The sequence below is a fragment of the Camelina sativa genome, chromosome 6 (assembly GCF_000633955.1).
Source record: "Camelina sativa cultivar DH55 chromosome 6, Cs, whole genome shotgun sequence".
NCBI classification, from domain to species: domain Eukaryota; kingdom Viridiplantae; phylum Streptophyta; class Magnoliopsida; order Brassicales; family Brassicaceae; genus Camelina; species Camelina sativa.
In genome coordinates this window covers 18,546,953-18,559,462 of record NC_025690.1, presented here as the reverse complement: position 1 = coordinate 18,559,462, position 12,510 = coordinate 18,546,953, and the positions used below count along the sequence as shown (strand labels likewise).

The 12,510-nt window shown below is 34.4% G+C and overlaps 4 protein-coding genes across 6 annotated transcripts in view; all 4 read left to right on the top strand.

Moving 5' to 3' along the window:
• Window positions 662–1,770, top strand: LOC104699223 (F-box protein At4g22280-like). Its single transcript, XM_010414558.1, has 2 exons — window positions 662–1,516; window positions 1,726–1,770. Exons 1-2 carry the CDS (start codon window positions 662–664, stop codon window positions 1,768–1,770), a joined length of 900 nt encoding a protein of 299 aa, XP_010412860.1.
• Window positions 8,845–9,611, top strand: LOC104792171 (transcription factor PAR2-like). Its single transcript, XM_010518245.2, has one exon. It carries the CDS (start codon window positions 9,034–9,036, stop codon window positions 9,397–9,399), a length of 366 nt encoding a protein of 121 aa, XP_010516547.1. The 5' UTR covers window positions 8,845–9,033; the 3' UTR covers window positions 9,400–9,611.
• On the top strand, window positions 9,809–11,344 carry LOC104792170 (peroxisomal and mitochondrial division factor 1-like). 3 transcript variants are annotated; one of them, XM_010518244.2, is made up of 2 exons: window positions 9,809–9,924; window positions 10,155–11,344. In XM_010518244.2, the coding sequence occupies exon 2, from the start codon at window positions 10,164–10,166 to the stop codon at window positions 11,139–11,141; it is 978 nt and encodes a 325-aa protein (XP_010516546.1). In that variant the 5' UTR covers window positions 9,809–9,924; window positions 10,155–10,163; the 3' UTR covers window positions 11,142–11,344. The 3 variants fall into 3 exon arrangements, with proteins under 3 accessions (XP_010516546.1, XP_010516545.1, XP_010516544.1); XM_010518243.2 differs by having other exon boundaries at window positions 9,810–9,924; window positions 10,158–11,344; XM_010518242.2 differs by having other exon boundaries at window positions 9,810–9,924; window positions 10,152–11,344.
• LOC104792168 overlaps window positions 11,771–12,510 on the top strand; it is a 1,696-nt gene continuing 956 nt past the window's right edge. The window contains exon 1 of the mRNA XM_010518241.2: window positions 11,771–12,495. Within this exon, the coding sequence (XP_010516543.1) occupies window positions 11,832–12,495 (664 nt within the window). The 5' untranslated portion in view covers window positions 11,771–11,831. The remainder of the gene's footprint in view (window positions 12,496–12,510) is intronic.

The window sequence follows — 12,510 nt, the reverse complement described above, 5'->3', positions numbered from 1 at the left end:
AGAAATTGGAAAATATGAGACGTTTTGATAGTCGGCAGGAACTTGAGCGATAGTTGCCGTCGGGACTAATGATGAATTTGTCACGAGTAATTGATGAGTATATATTTTTTTTTATCTATCCAAATCTCATCTTAAAAGCTAGGAATCTATTCTTCACATTTTACACTAATAATTCTCTTGAATTCTCGCTAAATAATGATGTTGTGTAAAACTAGATAACATCCAATAACACTGGAATTTAATAGAGTTAAAAAAGTAACAACTTAAATAACACTAGACTTCAAAAGAATTTATAAAATGTTTGATCGAATAACACTGGAATTCATCATTCTATTAAATTCTTTCACGTTCCACTGTCCAATACCCCTACCTAAGTAAATGAGTATTAAAAAGAATATTATTATTTTTAATGTTGGTGTTTTTCACGTTCCACTGTCCAATACCCCTACCTAAGTAAATGAGTATTAAAAAGAATATTATTATTTTTAATGTTGGTGTTAATCCTAAAAAAATATCAGCTATTATGATAGAGAGGGAATATTATTCAACAAATCCCCATATAAAACAAATCCGTAAACAGGGACGAGTCTGCGGTTTCTATTTCTTATTAGCATTGGCCTCTCTAGCAGAAGTTACGGTTTTCTAGGGTTTATGAAAAAAGATGGATGTGATCAGCAGTGTGCCAGATGAGATAATTGGGCACATCTTGTCATTCCTCTCGACAAAGGAAGCTGTTTCAACATCTCTTCTCTCAAAGAGATGGCGAAATCTTTGTGCCTTCTCGCCAAACCTTCATCTAGACGAGTTCCACTATCGGAATCCCAATAATTCAACGAGTTTCATAGATTTCGTTGATAATATATTTGCTGTATCAGGCAACTCTCCACTAAAGCAATTCACTCTGAAACATCGACAGCAGAGTGTTGACGACGCAACTCGTGTCAACAGTTTGATATGCAATGTGCTGACTCGTGGAGTTTTGGATCTTAATCTTTTCATAGCTGGTAAATCAAATTATTCACTGCCTTTAGAGTTCTTCACTTGCAAGACGATTGTTAACCTGAAACTAGGAATGGGATTTGGTATTGGTATAGTTCCTGAGAGCGCTTCTCTTCCAGCTCTTAAGACTCTGTTTCTTGATCATGTTGGCTTCTCTAGTGATGTTCAAGCTCTTATATCCGCTTGCCATGTTCTTGAGGAGTTAACTATACGTGTTGATGATTGCCTACATTGGAAACGCACAATTTCGTGTCCGACCCTTCAGAGACTTATCATTACATGTCAAGCCTTCAAAGCTTGCGATCCTTATAGGGCCAAGCGCGTTACTTTTGATACTCCTAACCTTTCCTACTTAGAATACTGCGATTCTGTTTCGAATGAGTATCAAGCTGTTAACCTTGACTCCCTGGTCGAAGCTAAGCTTACTTTTGAGTCTTGGACAGGCAACCCACAGGATCTGTTTAATGGGTTAAGAAGTGTTAAGATTCTCGAACTATCGGATTATCAAACCTCTAAGGTACTTTTCTTCTTTCATATGTAAATGTGTTATCGCAACTTGGGAACTTAAAAGAGCATGTAAAAGCACCGAAAAGGCTTCCATTGTTATAAGAAATAGAAATCTTGTGAAATTTAAAAACGTACGTTTCTTGATGTTTTCGATCCAACGATTGCTGCTGGTTAACGACTAGTTGGTTTTATTTTGTTTCAGATGTTTGATTTCTTCAGGATAGAAATCCCAGTGTTTACGAAGCTATTGCGTTTATCTGTTAGAACTAACTCCAGTTTATGCTGCCCATCTATGCAATGATTGGTAGAGACGTCTCCAAATCTACATACTCTCCACTTAAAGGTATATAGCAAAACCCCCCCAAAAAAAATATATATGTATATATATTCGTACAATTCAAAATTTGCGTATTCATACACACTCAAGTTTTCAATCTCTAACCCTCCCTCTCATTAGGGATCCTCATGCTATGATAGTAGTTGTGACGCACAAAATGGTTGTTTTTGCGAGTGGAGATATTCGTACGAAGAGACATGTCCTTTGAAGGTCCTAGAGATAAAAGAGTACAAGGGAACTGAAAACGAGTTGGTGCACATGAAACGTTTCCTGGAGGAATTGCAATGTCTTGAGCTGGTCAAAATTTGGTCTTGTGAAGCAGACCACAAAAAACAGTTACAACTCACCAACGACCTGTTAAGGCTTGGCAGACCGTCCAAGTGCAAGATCCAGTTCGAATTTAATCCCTCCTAGTTGCTCTCTGTTGGAAAATAAATCTGTTTTGTGTGCTCCCTTGTTTTATATATAGGGAAAAAGGCTAGCTTGACCCAAATTATGGGTTTATTACCTAAATAACTAATAAAATATTTGGGTTATTTTAGTTTTTTTTGTTCCTAAAATACCTTTTTTTCTTTTGATAGGAAAAAAAAAATTACCAAAATATCCCTCCTAATTTTTTCTGTAGATCCCGGATATTTCGATTTTTTTTTTTTTTTTTTAAAGTCTTCCATTTAGTTGTCACAGATTTTATATACGCGACAGATTTTATTATTTACGAAAGATTTTCCACGACATATATTTTTTTTTTACAGTTTTTTTGTAGTTTGTTATGACAGATTTAATTTTAGTGACAGTTTTTTGTTCTTCGACAGACTTATTGTTGTTGTTACCACAGACTTTCATAATTTATGTCAGATTTTTTTTGATTAGTCGGTACAGTTTTGTTTTTGAGACTATTAGTATGTCGTCACATGGCAGATTTATTGACGAGAAAATAATTACTAGATTGACATCAAGTGATAACATATTTATTTTTGACAACGACAGATTTTTATATTTCACCGAAAAACTATAGCATGGTGGCAGATTTTTAATTTTAAAAAGAAATCCTTGATTAACCCACAGTCGAATTATTGTTATTTCATGTTATGGCAGATTTTGGTTTATGTAATGACAGTTTTTTGTTTTTTTAAAAAAAATTTGCGGTTTGCTAACAGATTTTTTAAAGAAAATAACAATTGCTAGAATGACTTTAAGAATGTTTACATATTTATTTACGTTATTACAGAATTTTTTAAGTTATGACAGATTTGTTTTGAAATTCATATGATGACAGATTTGTTTTAAAAATCTTATAGTGACAGATTTATTGTTTCTTTTTTTAAGTTATAACAGAATTGTTTTTAAAATCATATGCTGACAGATTAAAAACAAATCATTTATTAAAAATATATTAGAAAATAATTTAAATTCAAATTAAAATTAAGGAAACTTTCCAAAGTAAAAAGATAAAGGTTTTTTGGACTTTTAGCACAATATTTGTGTCAATCTAGTTCTGTCAATGATTTGGGGTTTACATTAGTTATTTTTGGGCAAATTTGTGTCAAGCTGAGTAATTTTCAGTTATATATATTATTTTTTATATCAAACGAATTTTACCTCCCAACTTTTCTTCCCCTCCCCTTGCAAGCTGGCATGCTGATCAAGTATCTCTTTGAGGAATTTCCTTGTTTAGATCAGCTTCCTTACATCAACACTATGAGATGTCAACATTTTTAAAAAAATTCTAATATATTAATAAAAATTATTTTATATCTTTTTTAAAAAGTTATTTTGTTCGAAATAATATTTATTTTTAACTGTTCTGTAAAACATTAAAACAATTAGTCTTTTTGAATACTAATTATTTTAGAATATTATAGTATTTTATTTTTGACGTATATTACAGTTTTATATTGTTTTTTTGTTGTATTTGCATCATTATTTTGTGAAATATGAAGTAGTAATTTTAATATTATAATTGTGAACGGATAAAAATTATTAATTTATCATTTATATAAATTTAGTTTTATCAACCCGCCAATGTGGAAATTAAAACACACATTTTTTTTATAGATTGATTAATATATCTTCGTTTTAAAATTTTCAAATCACAAAATTCTGCATTTTATTAATCATAAGTATTATATGAAAATTCCAAACAATTTGTAAATAAAAGAAATAAAGATGATAGGAGAATCATAACTTGAAATCTTAACAAAATCTTGGAAATTTAGTTATTAAAAATAATTGTATTTTGTACTTGGATAGAAAATCTTAGTTTTTGAAATTCTGATTGGTTTATATTTTTTAAAAAAATATTTAGTAATTTTCGTCCATAATTTATTAGAGAGAGAAAAAATTTTTTTATAGATTTTTTTGATATTTGATCTGTCAGAGTTTTTTTATTTTTTAATTAATTAACTTTATTTAATTAATTAACTATACTTAATTAAGTTTTTCTAATGACAATTGAATGTAATTTTTATACATTTTAAGTTTAGTTTCATATCTGTACTTCCCAATTAATATAGTAGAATATGGATTTTCAAGCTTTTCAGTTTCTTTTATTTTTCCAATTGCTTTTATGTGAAAGTCCAAATTAATTCAGAGTCTAACTTCAGATGTCATATCTGATAGTTTCTTTACAAAAAAAAAAAAAAATCAAAAGAGAAATTTGACGAGGATTCTGACTTTAAGAAAAAGGCACAACGTGTTGTGTTCCGTTTAAATGTCTTTCTCGTTTTTTCTCGAGTTTCTTGTGAACAGGGTTGAGATCATGTTTACGTCAAAGCTTTAAGCTATCAGCCGAACTGAGTCCACCAAGGTTATTATGTTCCTCCAAGTTTGGCTTGAAGAGAAGGTAAAATAGCAAAAATAAGGTATAAAACATAAGTTTGAGTCTCTTAAGCAAACAAACAAAAAAAAAAGATAAGAAAGTAAATTAAGTAATTATATATATATATATATATTTAACTAGGTTTTTACCCGCGGTACACCGCGAGCCTAAATTATAAATTAATATATTTTAAATAATAATTTTTAATTTATTTAGTTTTTAAATACCCAATTAATTAATTTTTACCTAATTAATTTATAATTTTGTTTAGAATGTTTTTTTTCTTACGTTTTATACAGTTTATAGATATAATATAAAATTCAACTTTTAAAATGAAGTCTTGGAGGATGAAAAACTTGCTTTCGTTATTTCATCTTTTAGTTTGTATTTTACTCAAGTACGATTCGTTTTATGTACTACTAGTACAGTACTAGCTACGAAACCATTCCTGCTTCTCTACAATTTCAAAAAAATTTACGTTTTCACAATCTTTAGGTTTTTCATGTGGGAGAATACTCTACGTTTACTAGAGATATTGCCATGTCTTGAGATTTGGTTAAAGTTCGTGCTTCCGTAGATAACAACAAGGAAAGGTTTCGACTCATGAGTCTGTTTGTGTTCACTTTTTAGTTACAGTTTGTTTTGCTTTCTAGTGTTTTTATCATCCTCTATTCCTCTGTTTTTAACTGGTCGAAAGCAAATATTGTTTAATCACCTAAAACATGTCTTAAGCTTTGGTTACTATATCTCTGTTTTCTAGTGTGTTATCTTTGTTTGACGTGAATCAGAAAACTTGCAGGTTTCTAGTATGTCAAAAAAAAATGTACTTACACCAAAATTGGCTTTGATCGCTTGGAACAAAGACATCGTCGTATGTTTCAAACCTGTTAGTACAAAAATATCACCGACACAAACGGTTGTGTTTTTAAAAAAGGTTGTTTTATTGCTGCTATGGACAAACAACTTTGTAAGCCATACTTACCTGGTGACAGATAGGATGAGAATATGCGATCATTGCACATGCACATCATGAAGATCTTTATGATGAAATCACTTATGATGTTGATGATATATTCTCATGGCAGATCCGACGCATGTGGGTTGTGGCAGTGGGAAGCCCATGTCACGAGCATCACTTTGTTTCCTCCTTCCGGATTCGATCATAAACAAAATCTGCACTATTTACTTTAATCTATTTTACATCAAAGAAAACCTTTATATAATGTTCATGTATGTATATGCAAAATATATGTGCGTAGAGTCGTCTTTTGTAAATATAGCTTTTTGTTTTGTTTATGTGATCTTAATTGAGAAAACCAACAAAACACATCTGAAGTAAAGAACGAATACATCGAAACTTGTTCTCTTTCGGAATTAGTGATTTGCATCTTTACAGTGGTCTAACAAAATCTAGCTTGTCCTGAACTTTATCGGTTATTACAAAAATATTTTCTGAAATAATGTCATTACTTCAGCTCATTGGGACACTTTATATCCTAACCAGATCATTGAGCGTTTTGTCCCACGAATCATCGATTTTTCTTTACCGAAAGCTAAGACTTCAAAATGCAATTTTATTAGAGAAAATATTATTTTGTAGAATTGTCCGAGATAATCATTTTTTGATATGATAAGAGCAAAATATTTTTTATTGATGATGATGCACAATTGACAAAAAGAAACAGTAAGAAATTACAAAAGAAAAGATAATTATTACAAGTTTTTCACCGGAGCCTTATAAGATGTTTTTGATTCGTGGTGTGAGTTTAAGTTCGAGAAATCAAATAATAGAACATATAGACGATTCATGTTACAGACAAAGTATGATGCAGAAGGGACCACACCCATGTAACCATTGTCCCAAAGATCAACCGTCGTCATATTGGGTCTACTTGGTTGGCCCATATTTTCTCAACCACAAATTAAGAAGACCCCAAATAATTTGCAACTAATAAAAACCATAACGTATCACTTGTTTTTGTCCTCTTCGTCTTTATTTTCTTAATTTATTTTTCATCCCTAAAAACTAGACGAAATTATCTCATCTCTCAACACCATTTCTTGTTTTAACAGCGCACATTAACTAACCCCATTGATGTGACTATATTAATTTAGATGACCATAAAACATTTATGAAAAAACAGAAAAATGGTTGTGGTTGAATAATGATTAACCAAGGCGAATAGAAGAAAGCTGGCTAATGGCTATATACAGTATGTAGATAGATCTTCTTGGGGTCGATGATACATAACCCACCAATATATAATTATAAATATTATAATTGGGGAAAGTGTCAGGTTGGTCGATGGTGAAAGAAANGAAACCGGTTCTGATAATCTCAATCCCAATAAACCAACCCCCCCTCTCCGTTCCCTCCTTGGAAACATCACCTACCCTCTATAGTACTGTATATTTTATTCTCTTACTATATTAGTGGATCATAAGCTCATAACACTAGAAAATTGATGTTTTAATTTATTAATATCTTATGCTAAATCGATATCGCATTAAATTTAGTTACGATGGTGGTGGAACTTCTAAGATACTAGTAATCAAGTTAGTACATAAACAAAAATAAGTACTTGTTGAAATGCAGCCTTATTGTTTTCAAAACGAAGAACTATAAGAAGGTGAATTGTGTAAAGGACTAATGCGGACACATGAGCGCGACTTTTCTCTTTTTTTTTTTATTGCTTGTAGGAGTAAATACTTCCTTGGAAAGTCTTGGAAACCATGAAAAAAAAAAAGAGTTGACAAAAGAGATGAGCTAGGGATAGATTTGTAAGGAGGAAATGAAAAGGTAGGTTCCAAAAAAGATCGATGTCACGTGGCTCCCATGCGAGATGTAAAAATCATGTGGATATCTTCGTCTCTGTGCAACTGCAACTAGTTAAGTAGATCATCTTAGTACCACCACCACTTCACTATCTACAACTGTAGTATCTATCTCTATTCATTCTCCCTACCTATTATATATGTATCTATATAGAGAGAGAGTGTGTGTGGAAGTAAAGGCACATGGGAGCTAAGATAGATGGAGAGAAACTCATGTGAGCACATGTGCTTTCCTTTTCTCTTTTCCTTTTTTACGGAGCTTTTGTGGATCCCATCTCCTTCTCCTCTCTCCCATGCAACCTGGCGCAGGTGATTCCCCTCCGCTTTCTTATCACGCGCCCCACTCTCGCGTTGGATTTTATTAGTCTTCTTTCCCCTTGTTGCTTGCTTACTTAGCTATGATGACTTATGAGCATTTGAGAGTAGTAATAAAAGTCACGCTGAGTTGAAATTTGAAACTTCAAAATACTAGTAAATAGTAGTAATAGATTAGTTTTGTTAATATACGTACTGTTGAAATTGTATATGGTAACACTGATTTAAGATTAGTATGTAAACTACTACTTATAAGATATATCTGATCTATATGCTACTAATTTGAGGACTAATTGAAAAAGAAGATTGATTGGTTTTTAGTCTCACATGCATCCTAAGGTACATACATACATCAACGTATATCTTCAAATACAATTAGAAAACAGTTTGATGACTATAGAAGAATGCTCAAGGTAAACTAATTAAATACATGAAGAGTATGTATTGCATTTGTCGTACCATGCATAGCATAGGTAAGTTTAGATTGAATAGTACTAGTAACTTTCTATAAAGTGAAATATATATATATATATATATATATATATCAAACCCCAACATCGCTGTTTCCGAAAAGAATACAAAACAAAGACCCACAAGTCAAAAAGTCTGATCCAAAGTTTTAAACACATGTCGATAAGTCTATTATTACTAAACTAAGCATGTCAATTTGTTAATGACACGCATTTCTCAATTTCTAGTATTAAAACTTTTTCTGTTTTTTTTGTATTTTCTTTTTTAAAAAGACAAATAAAGATCCAGTCTATCTATCTGTCAGGACCTCAGGGAGATCCACTTGAGTATAGTGACGTCTCCACTAAAAAACCACACAACATAGCGCGTGTTACTCACGATCCAAATCCTACTCTCTACAACCAACAAAACAAAACAAACACTCCACATAATTCGAAAATCACAACTGGACCCAGCTTTGATGGCATACCGGCATTACCCAATTTCGAAAATTTATAGCTAAACCAAAACCTAAACTCTGAATCAAACAAAACCATAATCCACAATTAACACACTAAACTAAATTCGTATAAGATTAAGCTCATAAGTCAATCAATTAGGGGCAAATCAGAGTAAACCAAAGTAAAAAACAAACCGGAATAGTTAAACCGGTCCTACTACTCTAAATCTACTAAAATTGCCCATCACTCATATAATACACACACATCTCTCTTACCCCTTTTCTTCCAACACATCCTCTCTCCCTCCGTCAATGGAGAAAACCCTAGCCTCTTCCCACACCAAACGCTCTTCGCCATCTTCATCCACCGCTGTGAACACAACAAGCTCAACCGGTTTCAACCGCAGAACCAAACAGAGGTTGTCTGATGCAACGGCGAGTGTAAGCGAGACGACCCGCGTAGAAGATGATGATGACGACGACGAAGAAGAAGGAGTGGAGGAGAAGATCGAGGCGCTGCAGACAATAGTCCCCGGAGGAACGGCTCTTGGTGTAGATGCGCTGTTCGAAGAGACAGCTAGTTACATTTTGGCTCTGCAGTGTCAGATAAATGCCATCAAAGTCCTTACTGCGTTTCTTGAGCGCTGTGAGAAAGATGATATGAAGTTTGGAGGTTGAAGATGATTGAACAAACAATTTGGAATTCTCTCTCTGTTTTTTCACTTATTCTCATCTTATATGATATTTCTTTTTTTCTTATTTTTCTTTTTAATGTGGCTTAGTTTAGTTTTTTTTGTTTCCCTTTATATAATGTGTTTTAGTTCTAAATATTACGAAAAATCTTCACTTTGAAATTCGAAAACCTAATATATAAGAGCCAATTTAGAGTTCATGTACAGTATAAAATAATGATAAATTCATCGCATGTTACGGAAAAGAATAAATAAATAATACACGATTATAACAAAGTTGGGCCTGACTGAGTTAACCACTAATGGTTCAAAGGCCCATATAACAGAGTTGACTGTGATGATTCCAATTCCAAGTGGACTTGATTTTTTAAACACGTGGGTATTCAGAACCGGCCAATTTCTCAACGCCACTATAAACCCTAAAAATCGAATCTTTAAACCGATTAGCCGATTCCTCCACCGGAAAAAAAAAAAATCTCTTCTTGTCATATTTCCCCTGTCAAATCGGAAGGTAATTCTCAAGACAGATACTTTTTGGGTTTTGCCTGATAATGGAAATGTCTTGATTATGATGTTTTGGTTGAATGTTGTCATTGTGTTGAGTTATTCATATTGATTTTGTCAAAGTCGAAGAGTGACTGATTCTCTAAAAAGCAAACGAGCTTTAATTGATTTTGTCATTGTGTTGAGTTATTCATATTGTTTGTGTCTTAAATTCTGTCTTGAATTTTTCTCTAGTAGCAGCGTAAAATGGCGGATGAGGTGGTTATTCACAGCGATGTTGAAGATCGGTCGGCGAAGGGGATCTCCGAGTCCGATCATGACGGTGTAGAGTCAAAGGAACTGGAGGGGAAGATTGAGGAATCGGAGATCAAGAACCAGGAGCTCAAGAAGGAGAATCTCGATTTGAAGGAGAGGGTAGAGAGGCTTACGGGAGAAATTGAAGAGATGCAAGGTGTAGAAGAGGAGATGAATCAGAGATTCGGAGAAATGGAGAAAGAGATTGAGGAATACGAGGAAGAGAAGAAGGCGCTGGAATCTATTTCTACGAGAGCTGTGGAGCTTGAAACTGAGGTGTCGGATCTTCAGGATGATCTTATCACTTCCTTGAACGGCGTGGATAAGACTGCGGAAGAAGTGGTGGAGCTGAAGAAGGCGTTGGCAGAGAAAGTGGAGAAGCTGGAAGGGTGTGAGAAGGAAGCTGAGGGTTTAAGGAAAGATAGAGCTGAGGTTGAGAAGAGGGTTAGGGATTTGGAGAGGAAAATTGGGGTTTTGGAAGTGAGGGAAATGGAGGAGAAGAGTAAGAAGCTCAGATTAGAAGAGGAGCTGAGGGAGAAAGCTGATGAGAAAGAGAGAGTGATTGATGAATTGCAGAAGAAAGTTGGTGTTTTGAGTCTGGAATTGGTGAAGAATGGAGAGGAATTGGAGAAATTGAAGTCTGAGAAGAAGCTCACGGAGGTAGCTTTGAGTGAAACTCAAAAAAGGGAGAAGGTGATGGAGTTGAAGAAGGAAGAGTTTCTGAAGAAGGTTGAGGAAGGTAATAAGACTGTTTTTGGGTTGAATGAGAGAGCCAGGAATCTTAGTAATGGGGTCAGAGACACAAATGGTGGTGACCAAAAGGGTTCCGTGGAAGCAGAGTTTCAGTGGCCAGTGGTTGCTGCTGGATCTGTTGGAGCTGTTGGTTTGGTTGCAGCAACCTTGTTCGTCTGCTATTCTAAGCTAAGGTGATTCTGATGAATATGTTGTGGAATAATAACTGATGAAAAAGTTCTTACGATTGATTTCAGGAATGAATTTATACAAGTTGTCTTGGGTTTGGATTTTGAGTTTGTGATGTTTGTTGATGGGATCAGCTTTGATTGATTAAGCCACGCATTTTGCAACTGTTCTTTATCACTTCTTATAGATTTGCTTGAGCAGTGCTTCTTCTTTACCTCTAGTCCATGAATGAAAACAGCTTTTGCTATTACTATCGATTTTGGCATTCTACTTGGGAGAGAGCATATTAAGGTTTGTGTTCAAGGAATGAATCCACTCATCATTCTTGCATATCAGGAGGTTACCTTTAATTAAGACTGGAATCTCTATCCTAGAACCTTCTCTAGTTTGTTCCTTGCACTAGAATGCGTTCAAAGACGGCCAATTTAAAGAGAAGAGGGACACATGAGCAAAACAGACAATTTGATTCATTTGGACAAGCCATGGAATGTTTTTTGTTTTGTATAGGTTGATGAGCTTTGATTACTGTCCGTTTATATTTTTGGAAATCAAAAGCGTGTGGAACAAAAGATAAAGTCATCTTTTAATTTTCTAAAACAGCTCCAAGAAATTTGGAATATGATGTCGGTAAACAACTTGCAACAACTTTTGTTGGGTCAATAAAAGTGAAAACAATAGTATTATAAAAAAACGCTTGAGATGCAGACCCCATCGATGGCTGCCTCCTCCACTACCTTCTACTACCCAATCCCTAAAAGTTTCCTTCTTTCATCTCCTCCCCGTTACAAACGAAACCCTAATCTCATCTCTTGCTCCACCAAACCCATCTGCTCTTCTCCTCCTTCGCCTTCTCCTCCTCTGCAAACGACAACAAACCATCGAAGCCAAAAGCAGAGTCTGCGTTTACCCACTTTTGAAGATTCGTTTCTTCTTTACCAATTCAGCTCCTCAAACGAAGACCCAGGATTCTCTAACCGGATCCCTGAACAATTCGACGGAGAGCCACGCGAGTTGGTGTTGCCGAGTGTAGAAGACAACAAGGGGTTGGCGATTTCGTCGAACATGTGGTGGGCAGATCTGAAAGCGGCTGTTGGGCAACGAATCAATGTTGAGGGTATCGTTTCTTCGGTCTCCGTTATCGTTAGGGATCGTCGTTTGGTTATCCCGCATGTTTCTGTGAAAGATTTGAGGTACATTGATTGGGGAGAGCTCAAGAGAAAGGGATTCAAAGGTGTAGTGTTCGATAAAGATAATACTCTTACGGCTCCTTATTCTCTAGCGATTTGGCCACCACTCCGGCCTTCTATTGAGCGGTGTAAAGCCGTATTTGGTCATGACATCGCCGTTTTTAGCAATTCCGCTGGTAAAAATTTGGATA